The sequence below is a fragment of the Panulirus ornatus genome, chromosome 34 (assembly GCF_036320965.1).
Source record: "Panulirus ornatus isolate Po-2019 chromosome 34, ASM3632096v1, whole genome shotgun sequence".
Classification (NCBI taxonomy): domain Eukaryota; kingdom Metazoa; phylum Arthropoda; class Malacostraca; order Decapoda; family Palinuridae; genus Panulirus; species Panulirus ornatus.
The window spans coordinates 7,837,155-7,862,554 of NC_092257.1; the positions used below are offsets into that span (position 1 = coordinate 7,837,155).

Sequence of the window (25,400 nt, forward strand, 5' to 3'; positions counted from 1 at the left end):
CTGGAGATACAGCAGAAGAAAAGCTGGAGGTGCAGCAGGAGACGACCTGTAGTACAGTAGAAGACGACCTGGAGGTACAGTAAAAGATGACCTGTAGGTACAGTAGAAGACAACCTGGAGGTTCACTAGAAGACGACCTGTAGGTACAGAAGAAGACGACTTGCAGGTACAGTAGACGACGACCTGTAGGTACAGTAGAAGACAACCTGGAGGTACAGTAGAAGACAACCTGGAGGTACAGTAGAAGACGACCTGCAGGTACAGTAGACGACGACCTGTAGGTACAGTAGACGACGACCTGTAGGTACAGTAGAAGACGACCTGGAGGTACAGCAGAAGACAACCTGGAGGTACAGTAGAAGACGACCTGTAGGTACAGTAGAAGACGACTTGTAGGTACAGTAGACGACCTGTAGGTACAGTAGACGACCTGTAGGTACAGTAGACGACGACCTGTAGGTACAGTAGAAGACAACCCGGAGGTACAGTAGAAGACGACCTGTAGGTACAGTAGACGACCTGGAGGTACAATAGAAGACGACCTGGAGGTACAGTAGAGACGACCCGGAGGTACAGTAGAAGATAACCTGAAGGCACAGAAGACGACCTGTAGGAACAGTAGACGACCTGGAGGTACAGTAGACGACCTGGAGGTACAGTAGAAGACGACCCGGAGGTACAGTAGAAGACAAGCTGAAGGCACAGAAGACGACCTGGAGATACAGTAGAAGACAACCTGGAGGTACAGTAGAAGACGACCTGTAGGTACAGTAGAAGACGACCTTTAGGTATAGTAGAAGACGACCTGTAGGTACAGTAGAAGACGACCTGTAGGTACAGTAGAAGACAACCTGTAGGTACAGTAGAAGACGACCTTTAGGTATAGTAGAAGACGACCTGTAGGTACAGTAGAAGACGACTTGTATGTACAGTAGAAGACGACCTGTAGGTACAGTAGAAGACGACCTGTAAGTACATTAGAAGAAGTCCTGTAGGTACAGTAGAAGACAACCTGTAGGTACAGTAGAAGACGCCCTGTAGGTACAGTAGAAGATGACCTGTAAGTACAGTAGAAGACAACCTATAGGTACAGTAGAAGACGACCTGTAGGTACAGTAGAAGACAACCTGTAGGTACAGTAGAAGACAATCTAGAGGTACAGTAGAAGATAACCTGAAAGCACAGTAGAAGACGACCTGCGGGTAAAGTAGAAGACAACCTGCAGGTACAGTAGAAGAAGACCTGTAGGTACAGTAGACGACGACCTGTAGGTACAGTAGAAGACAACCTGGAGGTACAGTAGAAGACGACCTGTAGGTACAGTAGAAGACGACCTGCAGGTACAGTAGAAGACAACCTGCAGGTAAAGTAGAAGACAACCTGAAGGTACAGTAGAAGACGACCTGTAGGTACAGTAGAAGACGACCTGTAGGTACAGTAGAAGACGACCTGCAGGTAAAGTAGAAGACGACCTGTAGATACAGTAGACGACGACCTGGAGGTACAGTAGAAGACAACCTGGAGGTACAGTAGAAGATGACCTGTAGGTAAAGTAGAAGACGACCTGCAGGTAAAGTAGAAGACGACCTGTAGGTACAGTAGACGACGACCTGGAGGTACAGTGGAAGACGACCTGTAGGTACAGTAGAAGACGACCTGTAGGTACAGTAGAAGACGACCTGTAGGTACAGTAGAAGACAACCTGGAGGTACAGTAGAAGACGACCTGTAGGTACAGTAGAAGACAACCTGGTGGTACAGTAGAAGACGACCTGTAGGTACAGTAGAAGACAACCTGAAGGTACAGTAGAAGACGACCTGTAGGTACAGTAGAAGACGACCTTTAGGTATAGTAGAAGACGACCTGTAGGTACAGTAGAAGACGAGCTGGAGGTACAGTAGAAGACGACCTGTAGGTACAGCAGAAGACGAAGATTAGGTACAGCAGAAGATGACCAGTAGTTACAGCGAAACACAACCTACAGGTACAGTTGAAGACATACTGTAGGTTCAATAAGAGGAAACAGGGTACTATATAGTAAGGCATATCAAGTGGTCATAAATAATGGCAGTATTGTTAAGAAAGAAGAATTATCATTATATAAGATCCCATCTTATAACACGTTATAGGATCCTATAAAGAGACTTAATATAAACCTTATACCACGAAATATATGAAAAACATACACGTTAGTGGAATCCACAGGTTTAAAAGATGATGATAAACTCAGCCTATGTAACGCAGCACAGGAGGAGACATTACTTAAGAGTGAACAGTAAGAAATAGATGATCAAATCTTCCTAACATTTCTGTGCTGACGTCAAAACCATTTTGAAGTCGACGTCATCAGGTCAACCGAATCATGAAACAGTGACGTCACATCAGGTGACGTCACCAATATATATATAATACAACGTGTAAAAAAGTTGAGATGAAAACTTGGGCTGGAATCTAGAGGCGTGTTAACAGGTCTGAGGCCGACGGCTCCCACCCTCTCACGGTCTCGGTGTCTCCATGTACTTCACCCGACCAGCAAAACATGTTGATGTCTTTTCTGATCATATACGATCTATCTCAGATACTATTATCTATCACCAAAATGATCCCGAAAAGCTTATCTAGAGTTCCTTTTAATTAAACGTATATGAAAAATTAAATATCTCGATACGTAATCACGTAATCAAAGTACATTCTTTATGCTCATATGTAAAAATGTACAGCTTCTATGTAGTGTATAGATAACATAACTATCCACTCATATCGTCTATAAATTTCTCGAGAAGTAAAGCATAATAAGGATTTGACGATGAATCATACGCAACAGTTCCACCCACCTGCGTCCTGGGTTTCGTTCAGTGATTCACCGCTGGCGTCAAACATGTCTTATGATTTCAACGAAAACTTGCTTACCTCGTCCAGGTCATGCAGCGTTCTCAGTATGACTTGTCTATCCAAATGTATAGCAGTATAATACTTTGGCCTCTATTTGGCTGCCTCTTGTGACGAACGCTTGTGTGTGTGTGTGTGTGTGTGATCTTCATGGCGTCGACCACTGAATGTTTACACTCTCTGAATGCCTGTACATCAGATGAAGACGCATTGGGATCATTAGCCATTGTTCTTATATCCACTGGTAGGTCAACTGTTCTCACACAGTAACACTGTCCAAAAAACGGGTTTAAAACCATTGTACAAACACAGAGACACACTGGATACATCCTTAAGCCGCCAGTGCTCCGGGTTAACTGACATAAACATCTGACGTCACATATTTGAACGACGGAGAATGTATTTGAGAAGGGTAACTACCCTAGATTACTAAAGGTTTTATGAAGACGTCAAATATTGCCCCCACTAACGCTATCTTATGGATAAGCTCGTAACTTGTAAAGGAGAAAGTGTAGAGAATGGTTAGGGTAAAAAAAACTTTCTCGTAGGTGACACATAAAGTAAAATGTGCTTAGTAGTAAAGCGATCTTACACTGATAATCAAGTGTTTTGATTTTGATCATTTTGGAATCTTTCAAATTTCGGTGAAACTTATCATCTCTTCTTTGCCGAAACTATCGAAACAAAATGTCATCAGAGGAGATGTCAGACGCAGAGCAGGTGATTATTGTGACGCTATCTGATCGCTGAGGTCAGTAGTAAATATCACTTTCGTGATAGACTGGCACCACACTAGTCTGGGAGAGTAATATTTCCAAAACAGATCTTCCTCGATTGGACGGATATGCCAGCCGTATGGTCAAAGATCTATCCTCTACAGTCGCAGATAACACGTATGAAAACCAGTGATAGAAAATAATTCCAGAATCCAACTTAACACATGACACCTCATACCTCCGTTCACATGTGGAACCCCTGTGAGAGTTAAGCTACCTTGGGGCGCCAGGCACTATATCAAAACCATTAATTCCTCACACTTAAAGCATGAAATTATAACACTGTACACAAATCTTATATAAACTGATCACGGAGTCGATAGCATGATGGGTTAACATACAGTAACGCTCATGTGGAATGTATGTTTCTAGATATTCTAATAGCTCGATCCCCTCCAGCATTTGGCGCCATAATAGTCACATGAAAATTCAAAGCAACTCATATGTTGGGCAAAAGCATATCCAGTTGTGAAGTTTCTAGTTCACGAAGTGCATATAAAGGGTCTTGTCATCACATGTGACTTGTCCTTTGTACACTGAACATAATGAAGGATTTATCAGGACAGCAGCCCTCCAGGTCCTCTGGATATGCCTGTTGCAACCTTGCAGCCATTTGACGTATTTCAGTCAGTACACCGACACTGGTATTGACAGCTTAATACAAAGCCTTTTCCCGGTCCAGTTCTATAGTCGATGGTGTAAAAGACACTGATGTGAAATTGGCTTCTTGCTGATTGTGGCCGAGTTGAGCTTATATTTTCTTAATACACCTTATCTTCCACTAACAACTCACCTTCCGGGTCGTAGCTGCAACAGTGAGAACGAATCTCTCTTATGCAAGCAATGTCATACACTTTGGAACAGCTCATAAGTGTACAAACCTTGGCTTGCAACAGCTTCCTGTCAACAGTGGCGTATTAAAGACTGTAGGACCCTGAGACCAGAATATTCTTGCTCACCTTCCACTCACCTTCCTTGGGTTCTTTGAAGGATATAATGAGACTATGTCTAATATACTCAGTATCTATTTCTAAATGTAACTACACAAGCTTGGAGCATTTCCAAATACCTGGGTTGTTTAACATAATCATGGAATCATAAAGGAATAATAATCAAAGGAAAGTCGGATCATCTCATTTTCAGAGCCGTCCAGGGCCCTTGGATAATCTACAGAAAATCAAATTCTCTTACAGAGAAGAGTACATCCCAACTTACTAATCTACATGTTTATTTTCCCAGAAATGAATGCTGATATTCATCTAGAGTATAATCACCGCAGTTTATTACGACAATATTTCTCCCAACATTAGAATGATGTGCTTTATATTAAACTAAAGTTAATTGAACAAAGTGGTCTTCACTTAGCGTGACAGTCGGAGTGGTCAAGGGGAGTCACTGTCTCTGTTATAGTTAATACATTCATGCCTGTGTACTGACCAGCCCATCCTCACCTGTGTAAAGGATGACCAACTACTCTTAGTGTACTGATCAGCCCTCCTTAACCAGTGTAGAGGATGACCCACTACTCTTAGTGTACTGACCAGCCCACCCTTACCTGTGCAGAGGATGACCCACTAATCTGTGTACTAACCATCCCACCCTCACCCGTGTGAGGATGACCCACTACTTTTCCTATACTGACCAGCCCCCCTTACACGTCCACACGGTCGAGCTGTGCCTGGCAGACTGTGCCTGGCAGGGCAAAGTCTGCAGACTATGCCCGCGTAAGGTGTCCACACAGCTGTCTGTGGTGGTTGGAAGGCAGTCGGACGCCAGCAGTTGTTGTGAGCGAGTGGTTCATTACGGTACGATCACCATGATGCGCGCCATACTTCGAAAGAAGATAGCACTATATTCTATCATAATTGGTGCCTGCATTAAAAAGAAAAACAAGAGACCACAGAGACGTGTCTAGTGCCGGGAGTGGTTGCAGAGACGTGAAAGAATGGGTAGCTCTGTGATAATCCTACGTGAATTGCAGGAGGAAAATGAAACTTTGTTCCACAATTACGTGCGGATGGACACAAACAGTTTTTATACTCTTGTGTCGAAAGTGGAGAGCTACATTCAGAGGCAAGAGACAAATATGAGGCAAAGCATTACACCAGCAGCCCGTGTAGAGGCAACTCTCACATACCTGGCTACTGGATGTTGCTACACATCCCTTCAATACAGTACGAGGATATCCAAGCAAAGTCTGTCTATCATCATACCAGAAACCTGTGATGCTATATATGAAGCTCTGAAGGATGATTACATGAAGGTAAGATATGTAGATAGTATGAGATCCTACTCATGAAATTGTGAGAAATTCATGTATACATTGAGCCATTAACTATACCATATTCGTACCATGAGGTTCCACTCTCCCAAATGAAGCCCTATACACAAAACACCACCAGCGTGCGAATCACAGACATACTGTACTATTTACGGTAATATATCACTTCATAGTAAATACCTGTATTTGTTTATGAAAAGTACAACATAACGTAAACCCTGAAAATATAATACATATCCCATGTAATGATATTATATATACATATATAATACCTAATTATCTAGTACATATTGCACCTTTACCAAATTATCAAAGAATCTTTATTTATACAACTTGCATGTACCACTTACTTACTAATTTCTTTTCTATTCGGTGCACATTTTAATCCAGTCGTACCTACTCACCATCTCCACCCCTGACATGTTTCACCTTATTCGGTCAACTTTGTCGACGATGTTAGTTTACCGAGTTTACCCATACATATTACATCATGAATTCATTTTTCGACATATATTTTATTGTCGCCATGCATCTGTCGTAGACCGTTTACGACAACATTACCAAAATCTTCTTCGCAGTCGTGTGTAGATGGCAATGCATTCAGTTGTTGGAGAGCTTGTTCTATAACTTTATCTGTGTCGTCCGATACCCGAGCCTTCTTGGTGGGTCTTTTCCCAGGAGACTGCTCGCGTATACAGGTATTGTCCGTACGACTGCAAGAAGTGGGTGCTGTCGAAGCCATGGGAGAATCCTGTAGCTCCAGGAGAAGGGGATCAGATTAAATCTGTTAAATAAAAGTGAAGCATGAGTATATGTGTCACCTTGACATAGTGATCTCGCTGCCTTGACCTATATAAGCACACCTGTAGTAGTAGTAGTAGTAGTAGTAGTATAGTATTATTATTAGTAGTAGTAGTAGCAGTAGTAGTAGTATTAGTAGTAGTAGTAGTAGTAGTAGTAGTAGTAGTAGTAGTAGTATAGTATTATTATTATTATTATTATTATTATTAGTAGTAGTAGTAGTAGTAGTAGTAGTATTAGTATTAGTAGTAGTAGTAGTATGGTATTAGTAGTAGTAGTAGTAGTAGCAGTAGTAGTAGTAGTAGCAACCAATGGTAAAAATAATAGGACTTAATGACACACACACACACACACACACACACACACACACACACACATTCAGCTGTCGGGAGAGCAGGAGGAGGAGAAGGAGCTGTAAAAAGAGAAGGTGGAGGAGGAAAGGACTCCTTTCATTTCATTGTTACTGGTACACTTGCAGGTACCTACAACCCCGGAAGAATGGATGCGTGTGGCACAAGGATTTTTTTCCCCAACTGTCTAGGAGCCATAGACGGGAAACATATATCGATAAGGCCTCCACAAGACAGCGGGTCGTATTTTTTTCAACTATAAGGGTACCCACAGCATCGTCTTACTTGCAGTATGTGATGCTAATCTGGAATTTATCAATGTAGACATTGGTGCAAATGGGAGAGTTTCAGATGGTGGAGTGTGGAACAACAGTGATCTGTGCCATCGTATTGCAAACAACACTGCAAACAAACATGTTCTAGGGAGTGACACAGAATCTTGCCTTACGTATTTGTGGCAGACGATGCTTTCCAACCGCAGAGGCACATAATGAAACCCTTTCCACACCAAAACCAAACACGAGAGGAAAGAATTTTTTCTTATAGACTTTCCAGGGCTAGGCGCACTGTTGAGAATGCATTTGGCATTCTCTCTAATAGGTTTAGGGTGTTTTTATCGCCAATTAGTCTATCCCCTGGGAAAATTGAAAAAGTTGTCCTTGCATGCACGGCACTGCGTTACTACCTCAGACGGGATTTTGGTAGCCAATACACACCTCTGGGAGCTGTGGACTCGGGGGATTTTCGTAAGGGGAGCAATAAAACCTGGTGACTGGCGCGTAGCACCGCAGTTGTTGGAGTTGCAACGATGTGGTTCGGGATCTACCACTATCGGCAACAATATCCGTACCCAGTACATGAACTACTTCAATGTAGAGGGTGCTGTGCAATGGCAGTATAGAATGGCAAATGTATAATTGTGTAGGTGCCCCTCCCCATTCCCTCAGATAACCCTCCTTCCCCGCACTCACCACCACCTCGGCCGCTATGCCCTGTCAGACTTTTCCCTCATCCCCTCGTAGTCCACCATCACTTTTGTTATCAACACTCCCTCTATCACATTTACATACGAATTATGTATCAGGAATTATTGTTGATGGGACTATTGTTCATACTGTGATTTTGTACCTTATGATAAAAATCAGTTTACAGACACAGAATACACATTAAAAGAGTGGGACTATGAAATGCTTGTTTAACGTGAACCATTGCAGTCTCCCTTAACTCAAGACACCTCTTTTACATGGTAAAACTGGCTGATTTTGTAATATACCTATACAGGCTGTCTGAAAGTAATTGTTGGATTTCATTACCCGTAGGTGAAGCATATGATTGAAAATTGGTTATATACCTAGAGAGAGAGAGAGAGAGAGAGAGAGAGAGAGAGAGAGAGAGAGAGAGAGAGAATAGTAAGTACATACGTACCTCGGAATCAGAAACATCCTCGGATACTGTTTCTGTAGTCTGGTTGCTCGCGGTGCATGACACATTTGACACAGCTGGCCGCACAGAATCACCCTCGTTCAGGAATGACAAAATGTCAAAGCACCACAACTTGGGTGTATGAATTTCATCTGACCCAGCTCCTGATTTCTTCGATGTGCACATTAGCCTCAATTCTCACCGATGTTGGTTTCTGAGGGAATCCAATTTCTTTTTTACATCATCAACACTCCTGGTTATTATCTGTGTTATATCCCTTATTGCTGCAGCACGTTTGTCTCTATTTCTCTAATCAAAACACCTTACATTCCACAGACATTCATGTGATTTATATCAATCAAAGTTATAGTGTCTTGTCGTGACCAATATGCACTAGTACTCGGTGTGGACATGGCATACTAATAACGTGGTAGTCAGTGGATCTGCCTGCACCTTACCTCGTGCGTTTGGCAGTGACGGAAGACCTCCATCCACTGCCCTCTATTGGCGCCGGGAGCGGACAGTTTGATAGTTTGCCCGCTGAAACAGCTCGTACAAGGGCAAAGCCTTCGTGCCCGACGGACACTGCTCGACCGTGTGGACGTGGCTTTAGAAAAACCATTGTCCATAGAATCACTCTCCTCATGATCAACATATAGATCATCATTGTCATGTAATTCAGAATCATGTGCCTGATCCGCTAAACCTAGCTAAAAGCTGCTCAGTTTCCTTACTAAAAAGAACTCTGGAAAAAGTGATATCTTTGGCATGGCTGAAAGATAACTGACTATAAGAAGAAAATACCACCCATACTCAATGCTCAGCCTTAAAATGGAGACATAAAACTCTGTCAAACATATGTGTAGAGGAATCACTTTCTGTATATGACCACCTACGAGAGGTTAGGAGTTAAACTGTAACTTTGCAAAAAAAAATTTTTCAAATAGGAAAGATTCATTGCATCAGCAGTATGTAACAGATACCTGATATGTTACCTCCTTTTTCCCTGAAACAGCTAAACTGTGGATTTTTTTCCCCTTTTTTCTTTTATTCTTCCTGCTCCCTCTCTTCCTTCAAGAGTGCATGTTTTGTCCATGTAATGTTGCTTCCATATAAACAATATACAACTCAACCAGGTGAAACATCAGATACAAATGCCATATGAACTGTACCTAATGCTGCTTGCTTCCAGGTGTCTGTGATATGCCAAGAGAACTGTTAGATATGTGTAGTGAGACATATGGTATTTTTGGAAAGGTTTGTATGAAAAAGAGATATAATCATTAAGGGTTACTTATATCTCCTCTCATAAGAGTGCCAAAGTGTCACAAAGTATTTCATATTATGAGAATGCAGTTCTTGCACAGGCATCTGTGACATGTCCACATAGGCTGACCAGTAAACGTCCTTGATGTGACAAGCACCAGAGTGGTAGTTATCTAACCATGACTTAGGGGGAGGGGAAAAGACTCAACAGAAGATGGGATTTAACTTTTGTTATGATTTCAGCGCAACATGAGGCATCCTAGCCAGAGAAACAATGCCCATTCCAGGGAACGTCAGTAACGAAGTTTTAGTGATGACCATAGAGCTCTCCTAGTGACAAAATTGGCATTTTGAGAGAGATAGAAGTCTGTGGTCAGAAGTCTCTGTGGAAGCGAACATTTGCATGAATAGTTGAAGGTTTCAGAATTAGAAAAGATGTCAAGTATGTTGGAAGAGCAGTCATGATCGTCAGGAACTTGGGTAGGGTTTTAGCTCATTCATTGCGACTTGCTGTGCGTATGAGTTACCCCTGCGAACAGAAGGATTTCAGTAAGTGAAAGTGTACATTATTTCATACTTTCAAAATTGGTAGAATACTTATCTCCTGAGTTTGAAAAAAAATGAGAAGGAGATGGAGTGAGTATTTTGAAGGTCTGTTGAATGCGTTTGATGATAGAGTTGCAGATATATGGTGTTTTGGTCGGGGTGGTGTGCGAAGTGAGAGGGTCAGGGAGAATGGTTTGGTAAACAGAGAAGAGATAGTGAAAGCTTTGCGGAAGATGAAAGCTGGCAAGGCAGCGGGTTTAGATGGCACTGCAGTGAAATCTATTAAAAAAGGGAGTGACTGTGTTGTTCAGTGGTTGGTAAGGATATTCACTGTATGTATGGATCATGGTGAAGTGCCTGATGATTGGAGGAATGCATGCATAGTGCCATTGTACAAAGGCAAAGAGGATAAAGGTGAGGGTTCAAATTACAGAGGCATAAGCCTCTTGAATATTCCTGGGAATTTATATGGGAGGGTATTGATTGAGAGGGTGAAGGCATGTACAGAGCATCAGATTGGGGAAGAGCAGTGTGGTTTCAGAAGTGGTTGAGGATGCGTGGACCAGGTGTTTGCTTTGAAGAATGTTTTTGAGAAATACTTAGAAAAACATATGGATTTGTATGTAGCATTTATGGATCTGGAGAAGGCATATGATAGGGTTGATAATGATGCTTTGTGGAAGGCTTTAAGAGTATATGGTGTGGGAGGCAAGTTGCTAGAAACAGTGAAAAGTTTTTACCAAGGATGTAAGGCATGTGTACGAGCAGAAAGAGAGGAAAGTAATTGGTTCCCAGTGAATATCGGTTTGCAGCAGAGGTGCATGACGTCTCCATGGTTGTTAATTTGTTTATGGATAGGGTGGTTAGGGGGGTGAATGCAAGAGTTTTGGAGAGAAGGGCAAGTACACAGTCTGTTTTGGATGAGAGAGCTTGGGAAGTGAGTCAGTTGTTGTTTGCTGATGATACAGCGCTGGTGGCTCATTCAGGGAGAAACTGCAAAAAATGTTGACTAAGTTTGGTAAAGTGTGTGAAAGGAGAAAGTCGAGAGTAATTGTGAATAAGAGCAAGGTTATTAGGTACAGTAGGGTGGAGGAACAAGGTAACTGGGAGGTAAGTTTGAATGGAGAAAACCTAGAGGAAGTGAAGTATCTTAGATATCTGGGAGTGGACTTAGCAGCAGATGGAACCATGGAAGCAGAAGTGAGTCACAGGGTAAGGGAGGGAGCAAAGGTTCTGAAAGCGTTGAAGAATGTGTGGAAGGCAAGAATGTCATCTCGGAAAGCAAAAATGGGTATGTTTGAAGGAATTGTGGTTCCAGCAATGTTAAATGGTTGCGAGGCATGTGCTATAGATAGGGTTGTGCGGAGGAAGGTGGATGTGTTGGAAATGAAATGTTTGAGGACATGTGGTGTGAGGTGGTTTGATCGAGTAAGTAATGAAAGGGTAAGAGATGCGTGGTAATAAAAAGTGTGTGGTTGAGACAGCAGAAGATGGTGTGTTGAAATGGCTTGGACACATGGAGAGAATGAGTGACGAAAAATTGACAAAGAAGATATATGTGTCAACAGATGGAGGGAAGGAGAAGTAGGAGACCAAATTGGAGGTGGAAGGATGGAGTGGAAAGGATTTTAAGCAATCGGGGCCTCAACACACAAGATACCGCTATCGCTGTTAATTTTGCTACTGCAGCTACTGTTGCTTTGATACTGCTGTTGCTGTTGCTTTGATACTGCTGCTGCTGTTGCTTTGATACTGCTGCTGCTGTTGCTTTGATACTGCTGTGTTGTTGCTTTGATACTGCTGCTGCTGTTACTTGGATACTGCAGCTGCTGTTGCTTTGATACTGCTGCTGCTGTTGCTTTGATACTGCTGCTGCTGTTGCTTTGATACTGCTGCTGCTGTTACTTGGATACTGCTGCTGCTGTTACTTGGATACTGCTGCTGCTGTTACTTGGATACTGCTGCTGCTGTTACTTGGATACTGCTGCTGCTGTTACTTGGATACTGCTGCTGCTGTTACTTGGATACTGCCGCTGCTGTTACTTGGATACTGCTGCTGCTGTTACTTGGATACTGCTGCTGCTGTTGCATTGATACTGCTGCTGCTGTTGCTTTGATACTGCTGCTGCTGTTGCATTGATACTGCTGCTGCTGTTGCTTTGATACTGCTGCTGCTGTTGCATTGATACTGCTGCTGCTGTTGCATTGATACTGCTGCTGCTGTTGCATTGATACTGCTGCTGCTGTTGCTTTGATACCGTTGCTTTGATAATGCTGCTGATGTTGCTTTCACACTGCTGCTACTTTTGCTTTGATACTGCTGCTGCTGTTGCCTTGATGTTGCTGCCGCTGTTCCTCTAATACCGTTACTACTGTTGCTTCCATACTGCTGCTGGTTTTACTTTGATACTGCTTCTGCTGTTACTTGAATAATGCTGCTGCTGTTGCTTTAATACTGTTGCTACTGTTGCTTTGATGCTGCTGTTGCTCTGATACTACTATTGCTGTTGCTTTTAATCTGCTGCTGCTGTTGCTTTAATGCTGCATCTGCTGTTGCTTTGATACTGCTGCTGCTGTTGCTCTCACATTACTGTTGCATTTATACTGCTGCTGCTGCTGGTGCTACTTGGATACTGCTGTTGCTGTTGCATTTATACTGCTGCTGCTGCTGCTGCTACTTGGATACTGCTGTTGCTGTTGCATTTATACTGCTGCTGCTGCTACTTGGATACTGCTGTTGCTGTTGCATTTATACTGCTGCTGCTGCTGCTGCTACTTGGATACTGCTGTTACTGTTGCATTTATACTGCTGCTGCTGCTGCTACTACTTGGATACTGCTGTTGCTGTTGCATTTATACTGCTGCTGCTGGTGCTACTTGGATACTGCTGTTGCTGTTGCATTTATACTGCTGCTGCTACTTGGATACTGCTGTTGCTGTTGCATTTATACTGCTGCTGCTGCTGCTGCTACTTGGATACTGCTGTTACTGTTGCATTTATACTGCTGCTGCTGGTGCTACTTGGATACTGCTGTTGCTGTTGCATTTATACTGCTGCTGCTGCTGCTACTTGGATACTGCTGTTGCTGTTGCATTTATACTGCTGCTGCTGCTGCTACTTGGATACTGCTGTTGCTGTTGCATCTGATACTTCTGATGATGTTGCTCTGATACTGCTGCTGCTGTTGCATTCATACTGCTGCTGCTGCTGCTACTTGGATACTGCTGTTGCTGTTGCTCTGATACTTCTGATGATGTTGCTCTGATACTGCTGCTGCTGTTGTTTTGAAACTGCTGCTGTTGTTGTCTTGATACTGCTGCTGCTGTTGTCTTGATACTGCTGCTGTTGTTGTCTTGATACTGCTGCTGCTGTTGTCTTGATACTGCTGCTGCTGTTGCTTTGATACTGCTGCTCCTGTTGCTCTGTCACTGCTGTTGCTCTGATACTTGGGTACTACTTCTGTTGCCACTGCTGATACTTGGGTACTACTGCTGCTGTTACATGGATACTGGAAAATAGCCTTTTAATAGGAGGAAGAGCAGGAGGAGGTTGTAAGAGGAGTAATAGAATAAGACGGACAGTAGAGATGTTGGACAGACAAGGTCTGTCTTACACTATGAGGATAACGTGATGAATCATAAATCCAGGTTGAAAACACACACTGGGTCCACTTCCATCCCACTGTAAGGAAAGGGGATGATTTACTGCACAATTGTTTCGTGAAATCCTATTGATAACATGCCTGGGATAGTGAAGATTACATAAGTGAAGATTATAGCGAATAACTGTGTATACATATATATATATATATATATATATATATATATATATATATATATATATATATATATATATATATATTTTTGTTTTGCTTTGTAGCTGTCTCCCGCGTTTGCGAGGTAGCGCAAGGAAACAGACGAAAGAAATGGCCCAACCCACCCCCATACACATGTATATACATACACGTCCACACACGCAAATATACATACCCATACATCTCAATGTACACATATATATACACACACAGACACATACATATATACCCATGCACACAATCCACACTGTCTGCCTTTATTCATTCCCATCGCCACCTCGCCACACATGGAATAACATCCCCCTCCCCCCTCATGTGTGCGAGGTATCGCTAGGAAAAGACAACAAAGGCCCCATTCGTTCACAGTCAGTCTCAGCTGTCATGCAATAATGCCCGAAACCACAGCTCCCTTTCCACATCCAGGCCCCACAGAACTTTCCATGGTTTACCCCAGACGCTTCACATGCCCTGATTCAATCCATTGACAGCACGTCGAACCCGGTATACCACATCGATTCACTCTATTCCTTGCCCGCCTTTCACCCTATATATATATATATATATATATATATATATATATATATATATATATATATATATATATATATATATATATATATATATATATATATATATATATATATATATATATATATATATATATATATATATATATATATATATATATATATATATATTACCAAGTGGGGTTTCAAGGTTCCAGCACACACACATACAAAAAAAAAAATTCTTGGTAATCTCTACTGAATACAAATCTTGAAGGAATTCCACTTGGTACAAGGAATGTATTTCTCTAGAAGAACCTTTCCAAGAGTGGATAAGAATGGAACTGTTTCTACATTATAATATTTTCATTTCTAGCCAAAAAATAAACAATATTTTTGTGTCTGAACACAGCACGTAATTCTTCAACTCGCCTTCCAGATCCTCTGGGAATGAGAAAGTTTTCTGAAGATAAAACTGAGCTACAGACAAACTAATGATTTGATTAAGACTTTAGAAAGCTCCTTCTTTGGCTGGAGGGAACAGGTAACTAGTCTATGACTGCTCGCCTTCATTCAAAACTGGAGAAACGTAACTTGGCTCTGGAAGCAAACAGGACACTTGGGGTGCTGTTACACCTGGAAAAATACCCACATGAGAGCATCTTTCAATAAAGACATCTCTATTCCTATGGAATTTGATCTAAGGTGGGCATCTGCCCAAACACTGCATACTCCTCTTGGATAAAAGATTTGGAAGAACAGGTTCTTGGACACAGCTATAAGCAGAATCTTTTCAGTTAAAAGATGTAGAAATCTGTAAGACCCTCTATTCGAAATAGTGTCCAAACATGGCACTTTCCATCAGAAATAAGATTTGTCATATAGGTTTCAGCACGTTCTTGGAGATGGAACCAGCAGATCTTTTATGATGATGTACTGAAAATCCTGTACCCCTATTAACAATTAGCTTCAAAAGGAAAAAGGAGATCACAAGAAGAAGATTAAGACTGCAGTAACTCCATCTATTCAATCTTATTTTGAAAAGTTACTGTTGTTGAGAACTTAAGAGACGGTAAGTTGTATTAAGGTAAGCCCCTAAAACTCAGTTGTTGGTGCTGCCAGTGGTAAGGTTGAGAGTAGGCGGTCACTTGCCACACCAATGGGTCTCGAACCGAGATTCCATTATTCTGTATTTACTACACGTGTGTGTGTGTGTGTGTTGCTGTGTGTGTTTGTATGTGTCTGTGGGTTGGTGTGTAGGAACTCAATAAAACATACATCTTGTACATATTAGCTTTATAAGTTCAACAAAGTGAAACTTGTATATTTCTATAGAGCTATGGTACACAAGAAGCGTCCAGTTGGTACTTGTTACAAGCTCCATTCATCAGTATAAAGAAATTATTCATACAATATACAAACACCTAACCTTTTGCACATGTCTTCTCTATGTTTAGAACTGTCATAGACGTAAGATATGTTTGAGTTCAGTATATATAATTTTCTATATCAAACAGAGATTTTAGGTGTAAGATGGTACACAATATGGAGGAATGACAGATCAGCGAGACGAGAGTTTAAAGAGTTGACAAACATTACTGTACTGTTTAGGGTAAACCTTATGCTTGGTCATACGTGAGACGTCATCATTAGTGAACGAGTAAGTATTGGGTAAAGACCCTGTCCACTTCTGGTTCATCAGTCAACAAGAATCAAGCTTGCCTGGCAGTTTTGCCAATATGTATATCATGATTTCTTACATACATTTTCTTCTCTATGTACAAATTAATTGCCAGTATGTTTGCCTGGACAATATGTGGTTGACACCAACCATCCGGCCTTCCAGAGAACTCGACAAACAGACGAGCTACCGTATTGTTTCCAGCTGACTTTCTAGGAGACCGCTGCTCTCAGAGGCAAAGTCGTTGCCTTCAGTGTGGTGGCGGCCGTGTGGTGACGATGCTGGTGTCGGTGTATTGGCCGAGGTGCAGTGGTGAGGGGTACTGGCCGAGGTGAAGTGGTGGTGATTGAGTGTTATTCTCTGAGTGGTGATGATGGAGTGGTGGTCGCAGAGGGACACTGGCTAGTAGTGGTGTGGTGATGGCGTGATGGTGATGGTCATGATGATGATGATGGTGATGGTGGTGATGGTGATGTTGGCTGGATATCAGAGTGAAGGAAGAGGATAAGTGTCAGTACGATGGCTGGCGGAGGTTAACACATGGGAAAGACAGATGAGCGAACACCTACCGGAAACACTACACTTCAGGACAGTAATAGTGACCTAAATTCCTAATCCATGTGAACAGAGACAAGACAGGAAGACAGCAGGCCACTCCTCACCCACATCAGCCGACGGGAGGTTGGGTGTTGAGGACAGAATATGTACGAACGTGGAAATTCGTTAGGAAAGAATAGATTGAAAGGATATTCTGTTCTAATTCTTGCCGTCGGCTGCTATACGGAGAAGGTATTGTAGTCGATCATTTATAGAGACAAAACAAGAGGAAGTACACGTATACTAGACTGATATTCTTTCATGAGATTATTCCCTGACAACTGATCTATATGTCTGTTGATAGTATGTTCGTATACTTTGTAACTCTAATGGTTAAAAGGAAATAAAGATGGCTAGATTTGTATCACACCTTTACGAAATTTCGTGTCATCTTGGGGGTTTCTGGTTTATTTCTGAGTGACGGAATTAGTTCTCATGCTTTTCGTCGTATTTTCTTCTAGATTTTCTAAGTTCTTGATAATCTTGTGGTCACCGGAAGTGACCACCATATTCCAGTTGTGGCCAGAGGGGAAAGTAGTGTCTGTCGTCTGTTACAGAAGTTTGAATTACTTACTATGAAACCTGACTTTCTATCTACTTTCGTATGTGTAGCTCAGCATTGCTTTGCATATCTTAGATAATTAGTGATTATAACTCCAATGACTTGTTCTTACACTTCTGAAAACGGCTTTTCAGACATTTTATATTTGTAACTAGTATTTCTATGATCACAATGCATAAATCTACTCTCGTCAGTATTGACTTTCTTTCTCCATCTCTCTAACCACTGCATCACTTTGCCTATATTTCTTTGAGGCATTAGAAAATCTCCATTTCATTAGGCTTCATATTCAGATTCTGATATTTTACCAGCGAGTTCTTTGTTCCGATCATTAATGTAGGTAATGAATAACACTGGCCTCAGAACAGAGTCATCTGGTACCCTACTTGTCACGCTGAACTGCCTGGATGCTTCGCTGATACTCTGAGGAACTGGGTATACGACACTAGAGGGGGTTTAGCGCTCATAGTTATTACGTTCATTACATTCCTTCACATTGATTGCCGGTCTTACGGGGGGTCAACAATAAATTTGTTGCTATCATGATAAGTGATCGTGGCAGTATGTTGGATGGCGGTGATGAACTGTACTGGTGTCAACACGATGAGTACCAGCAGTGTGTGATGGGTGTCAGTGTTGTCACTGTGTTGGTGTTTAGTGAGTTGGGCGTCAGTTATGAGCATGATCGTAGCGATGGGATGACACGATTACAGCGAGTATGATGGTTGGTGATGATGAGTGAGGGATCTCCTGTATGATATGTCGTTATGGTGATGTCAGTATGTAGTATGTGTAGTGTTGACTCCATAGAAGGGTTGTCTGTGTTGATGCCAGTGTGATCGGTGCCATCGACGGCTAGATTTAGAGTCGGGTTAAACCAGAGGATATTTACAATTAGAATCCTCACTGAAGAGCCCCCGAGCTGGGTATCTTCATGGTCGGCAGGACTGCCAGTGCCTCGCCCGTCTCTGCAACCTTGAGTCAGTCACTGGAGGACTGAGTCACAGACATTTTTCATACGCATCTTTTATTCATTTGCTTTGGTCACTTAATTTACCAAACAAAGGTACTGATTTGCTTTAGTTCTGAAAATCAGAACGACGATAAATGCCTCATATTAATTTGTGGTTGCTATTTTGCACATGAACTTCCCTCATTACTGGTCAGATGAAGTAACGCCCCCGTGACTTGTGTGGGAAATGATTTCAATGATTGTTCTTTGCCATGCCAATCGAGGAGCAGATTCCTTCCACGACTGTTTCAAAAGTTTCCACGAGCAGCTGTTCCTTCAATGTACAAGTTCCCATCGACAAATTAACCAATGGCTGGTTTCTCTGTAACTGATCCTTCAACGCACAGTTACTCAGCTATTCTTTGACCAACAATTCGACATTGATGTATCGTTAAAAGAATATATCCTGGAAAATGTTCTTAGATAAACAATTGCTCCATTGGAGAAACAAATATACAAGATCTGAGACGCCAGTTGTAAGTGTTCCTCTCTTTGCTGAACAGACTTACGAAAATGATCTTGCGGTGAATATACACCGAGAAGCTGCTTATTTGGTAGACAGCTTTCCAGTCATTTTGGTCCTTTGCTGAACAGCTTTTGAAAACCTCTCCGCTGAATATATGTGATTTCAGATCTAATGGCTATCGACTGATTAAAACTCACTAACCCAGACTTTGTACTATTCACGTCAACGTACGCCAAAACAATGCTTAATGAAGGAGTAACTCCTAAACGGTCACTTTGACTAAGAGTTCCGTAAGTACTAGTCCTTTCCTGATAATGTTTCACGTATCAGTCTTCTCGAGAACAGTTCCCAGCAACTGCTCATTTCATGATAATGACCCAAGCAAACTGGTACATTGTTAAAAGGTTACTGTTATCTGATTTTTTGACATACGGTCAGACCAACTGGCCCTTGTGCGCATGATTCTTCATCAACTCCATCTCTGACAGATTTTGCCAGTTTTCGACTGCTATTGGACTTGTGCGTTCCTCCATTCCATCACTCAGAATTTTTGGCGATTACTCGTCTTGTCCTGGTTCTTTGAGAGATAGCATTTGTCGTACGTGTGCAGAAACAGGGAACAACACAGCGTTGAGGTCGACCACTTCATACACATCAGTAGCATCAAAGCGCTGCGGTGCACACCTTGGGCATCAAGCCGGAATCTATCACTGTCTTTTCTATGTCAAGGTCGACCATAAACTGTTCTAACGGCTCTATACCTGAGGAAGGGAAGAAAAGAATCTTTGTAAATAAGATCTGTACAGCCTAGAACTGATAGATTTTTATCTATAGTGAGATACAACCACTCTGCTTAGATGATCAAGTCATGCTTGTGGTGGTAGAAGGATCACCTCTTGACAACATGCAGGAGCACCGCTCACTGATGCAGCCAACATCCCTTACGTTAATTTCCCTTCAGCTAGTGACTGTACCGATGCTGCCATACTGCATTCTGTTTCAGTCACGTGTTGTGAGCTTTCATTCAAATTCTCTTTACCAACGTACCAGTTACGAGGTAAGAGTAGGAACATTCCCTAGGTAGCATGATGAAGTGTGCGGCTGCAACTGATGTCAAGTTTGGGTAAAACTGAAGGGAACCAAAGCTTCCTTAATGCGAGGCTTATCTTATGTAATGTCAGCTTAAGCCTTCATTTAACTACACAACTGAGGAGGGATTTGAAACTTTTAAAACGTAGGATACTACTTCTACTACTACTACTAGATATAAAGCAGCGTAGAGCAACATTATTCAAAGGTAAGGCTATGAAATATCCTTCAATTTCACCCAAGTTCCTACATCCAGCGTGCGATCAAACTTAACAGTATATCAGTTTTGGTGAATCAAGGACTATGACTGATCTCTGTACATAATGCGATCAATTGCAGCATGAGTGAATGATGCCTGAGTTATGACCTTCTTTCCACTGGGGTATTTTTACTGATACATTATGATCTGCCAGTCTGGTTATATACACAACAGACAATGTAACTTTGCCTGTTACTTTCAAAACGGGAATTATTTCTTTTTGAGTACATAGTAGGATGTACCTTCTCTAGTCATTAGTCGGTGTCATGGTAATGTATTGTCTAGTGTGTGAGTCAAATCTCAGTTTGTGGCTAGTTGTGTGCGACTACATATCAAATCTATAGCTCATATAATGAACCTGACCTTGTCGTTCTTAACTATAGTTAATGAATGACCTAGCTGTTCATAGGCAGGCTTGAGAACCTGACGCTAGACTTTATGGAGAGTAACTGACCTTAGAGGTTAGAGACAGGTATAAGAGACTGACCTTAAAGGTTAGAGACAGGTATGAGAGACTGACCTTAAAGGCTAGAGACAGGTATGAGAGACGAATCTTAAGAGTTAGACAGGTATGAGAGACTGACCTTAAAGGTTAGAGACAGGTATGAGAGGCCGACCTTAGAGGTTAGAGACAGGTATGATGAGAGACTGATCTTAAAGGTTAGAGACAGGTATGAGAGACTACCCTTAAAGGTTAGAGACAGGTATGAGAGACGAATCTTTAGAGTTAGACAGATGGGAGAGACTGGCCTTAAAGTTTATGATTCTTGCAGTAAATGTCCTTGCAATAGATTGCTGACTTCAGGGACTGACTATTGAGGCTTTACCCAGTACGAAGCACTGATCTTATCGGACGACCTATGCCAAATATGTTGGCAGTAATCCATAATGGGGCCATTGAGACCCCCAGCTTTTGAGAAGCAAATTTTGTAAAATGAATCTTGCAAGGTCTCCATGATAAGAGTACTGGATGTGGTTATGTTCAACATGTTTATATCAAGTCAGGAGTAAACTGTGGTGTTTTGAAATTGAAGAGATAGGTAGAGAGCGACATCTAGAGAAAAACAGAGGCAGAAAATGTATTTATAGCGTTAATGAATTCTACCAGATTACTGTTTCCACGCTGTGAAATATTGTAAAGATCTGAATTAAGAGGAAATATGTGTTCAGCGCAAGAAAGAAAACGAGTTTCAAAATGAGGAAGGAAAGGGAAGTGAGTTGAAGAATGGATTCATCTGTGTACGATCAAACAAGTGTAGATTTTAGTTACAGATAATCGATGGAAGGAAGAAAGAGAGTAGGTTATAGGATAGAGCCCAAGGCACAACGCTACAGGTAGGATAAGTCGTTCCACCAATAAACCGACTAGAGAGGAAGCTATGCAATAACCGACAGACGGAAGAGGAAAAAAATATATAGGAACCAATTTTGTGGAACAAAATCTTATGCCACACCCTGTTGAAGTGTCGATGGCCAATACAAAAGTTTCATCAAAATCTCTGAGAGAAGAATACCAGAAAGAAATATGTGAGGGGTTGACCTTACCTGCTGGAGGCGTTTGAGGGATTGAACTTTGCTGGGTGCTCGGTGCTACGACCTGACCTTTACTTTGGGAGGGTATGGGGAGTTTACAGTCCCTCTTAATGGGGTGTAAAACATTGATCTTACCACTTAAAGGGATGTGAGTCATTGACCTTCCCTCTTGACCTTGTATGAAATACTGACCTTACCTTCGGAGGAAAGGGATATGGAGAACCGATTCTTAGTGTTAGACGGGAGTTAGGTACTGACCCTCAGTGTTAGACGGGAGTGAGGTACTGACCCTCAGTGTTAGACGGGAGTGAGGTACTGACCCTCAGTGTTAGACGGGTGAGAGGTACTGACCCTCAGTGTTAGACGGGTGAGAGGTACTGACCCTCAGTGTTAGACGGGTGAGAGGTACTGACCCTCAGTGTTAGACGGGAGTGAGGTACTGACCCTCAGTGTTAGACGGGAGTGAGGTACTGACCCTCAGTGTTAGAAGGGAGTGAGGTACTGACCCTCAGTGTTAGACGGGAGTGAGGTACTGACCCTCAGTGTTAGACAGGTGTGAGGTGCTGACCACTCATGCTGGCCGAGTATGAGGGACTGTATAACATCCCTAGGGTTAATGGGACCTACACAAGACTTGAGTGTGGGGTTGACACTTCCCTTCTGATGATGTGTGAGGAATAAACTCTCCCTCTAAAGAGTTATAAAGGATCCGAGTCTTCCTCCTGAAGGGTCTTAGGGAGCGACAGTCGTGTGAAGAGGTATGAAGGACTGACTCTCTTTGTCGGTACATTGTGAAAGACTGACCTTCCTTGTTAAGAGGGGTTTGGAGGAGCGATTTTCCTTGCTGCTGGAGTTTGAGGGACTGACCTTTCTGGCTGCACGGCTGGTCACACTCGGCCTCAGAGAACTCAATCGTGTGACGGCAGCTGTAGGCCTCACTGTCGCCACTGGGCCAGCCATCACAGTACTCAGCACTGGTGGATACGCGAGATTAACTTAGTTACGAACGTAATCACTAGTGATGATAGAAGAGACAACAAGACATATTTCTATTTGAGGAAGACTACACAAATGTACTTAACAATACAAAGAGAAAAAGAATTATCAGTAAAGATCATGCGAGACTCTGTGTTATCAGAGGCCATGACACATAAATAGTCAGCACAAGAGCAACACGTACAGCGAGAGTGTGGTCTGAAGATTATTTCTAACAACAGAAGAAAGTGTTAGTTATTTTTGGTGGATGTAGCTTGACACTTACGACATTAATGACTCAGGCAGTTGATGGGTTTGAGGCCCAAACAACCATCAAGCAACTACTGAGAGTAACGAAGATAAGAAGTAGAATAATGATAATACTAATATCAATACTACTACTACTAATGATAATAATAATGATAATAAAATAACAATAATAATGATAATGATGATAATGATAATAATGATAATAATGATAATAATGATAATAATAATAATAATGATAATAATAATGATGATAATGATTATAATAATGATAATAAGGATAATAATAATGACAATAATAATGATAAACTGATAATAACAAATGATAATAATAATAATAATAATAATAATAATAATAATGATAATAATAATAATTATAATAATAATAATGATAATAATAATAATAATGATAATAATAATAATAATAATAGTAATGATGATAATAATAGTAATAGTAATGATAACAATGGTAATGATAATGATAATAATAATAATAATAATAATTATAATAATAATAATGATAATAAAACAAAAATGATAATGATAATGATATGATAATAGGTAGTATGATTGAGGAGAGAAACCTGGATGTTCTGGCTCTAGTGAAACGAAGCTAGAGGGTAAAGGGGAAGAGTGATTTGGGAAAGTCTTATGGGTAAAGTCATGTGTTAGTTAGTTAGTGAGAGGACAAGAGCCTACTCCTGAAGCAAGAGTTGTGGGAGTTTGTAATAGAGTGTAAGAAAATAAATTCTTGATTCATGTGGGTGAAACTGAAAATGGATGGAGAGATATGGGTGATTATTGGCGCTGATGCATCTGGTCATGAGAAGAAAGATCATGAGGGGCAAGTGTTTTGGGAGCAGCTGAGTGAGTGTGTCAGCAGCTTTGATGCACGAGACCGGCTTTTAGTGATGGGTGATTTAAATACGATGGTGAGTAATGTGGCAATTGAAGACATAATATGTGTACATACGGTATTCAGTGTTGTGAATGGAAATGGTGGAGAGCTTGTGGATTTGTGGGCTGAGAAAAGACTGATGATTGAGAAAACCTGGTATAAAAAGAGACGCATACACATTTGAGTAGGAGAGATGGCAAAACGGCATGATTGGAATATGTGTTAACTGATAAGTGTATAATAAAAGAGAGACTTTTGGATGTTAATGTGCTGAGAGGGGCAGCTGAAGGGATGGCTGATCACTATCTTGAGAAGAAAGTGAAGATTTGTAGAAGTTTTCAAATGAAGAAGAGAGGGGTGAGAGTAAGTGAGTCTGGAAAGGAGACTTATGTGAGGAAGTACCAGGAGAGATTGAGTGCAGAATGGCAAAAGGTGAGAGCAAATGACGGGAGGGGAGTGGGTGAGTAATGAGATGTATTTAGGGAAGCAGTGATGGCTCTTAGTAAAGTTGTTAGTGAAAGAGAAAAGAGAGTCGTTTGGATGATACTTGGAAGGAAGGCGTGCAGATGACTGGGAGATGTATAAAAGAAAGCGGCAAGAGGTCAAGAGAAACGTGCAAGACGCGAAAAAGAGGGCAAATGAGAGTTGGGGTGAGAGAGTATCATTAAACTTTAGGAGAATAAAAAGATGTTTTAGAAGAAGGTAAATGACGTGCGTAAAATGTGAGAACAAATGGAAACATCGGTGAAGGAGGCAAGTGGGGAAGTGATAACAAGTAGTGATGAAGTGAAAAGGAGATGGAGTGAGTATTTTGAAATTATGTTGAACGTGTTTGATGATAGAGTGGCAGATATTGGGTGTTGTGGCCGGGGTGGAGTGAGAAGTAAGATGGTCAAGGAGAATGGTTTGGCAAAGAGAGAATAGGTAGTGAAAGCTTTGCGGAAGATGGTATTGCAATAGTACTTATTAAAAAAGGGGGTGACTGTGTTGTTGATTGGTGTAATATATGTATGGACCATGGTGAAGTGCCTGATGATTGGCGAAAAGCATGCATAGTGCCCATTGTACAAAGGCAAAGGGGATAAAGGTGAGTGTTCAAACTACAGAGGCATAAGGTAGAGTATTCCTGGGAAATTATATGGGAGGGTATTGGATGAGACGATAAAGGCATGTACAGAGCATCAGATTGGGAAAAATGCAGCGTGGTTTCAGAAGTGGCAGATGTGTGGATCAGGTATTTCTTTGAAGAATGTGTGTGAAAAACACTTAGAAAAACAGTTGGATTTGTATATAGCATTTATGGATCTGGAGAAGGCATATGATAGGGTTGTTAGAGATGCTACATGGAAGGTCTTAAGAGTGTATGGTGAGGGAGGTAAGTTGCTAGAAGCAGTGAAATTTTTTACCAA

General features: G+C 41.6%; 1 protein-coding gene across 1 annotated transcript in view; it reads right to left on the reverse strand.

Annotated features, from left to right (window-relative positions):
* Positions 1-15,947: 15,947 nt before the first annotated feature.
* Positions 15,948-25,400, reverse strand: part of LOC139759811 (cell adhesion molecule Dscam1-like) — a 167,038-nt gene continuing 157,585 nt past the window's right edge. The window contains exons 29-30 of the mRNA XM_071682291.1: positions 22,719-22,825; positions 15,948-19,731 (exon numbers count right to left, since the gene is read on the reverse strand). Coding sequence (XP_071538392.1) covers positions 19,634-19,731; positions 22,719-22,825 — 205 coding nt within the window. The 3' untranslated portion in view covers positions 15,948-19,633. The remainder of the gene's footprint in view (positions 19,732-22,718; positions 22,826-25,400) is intronic.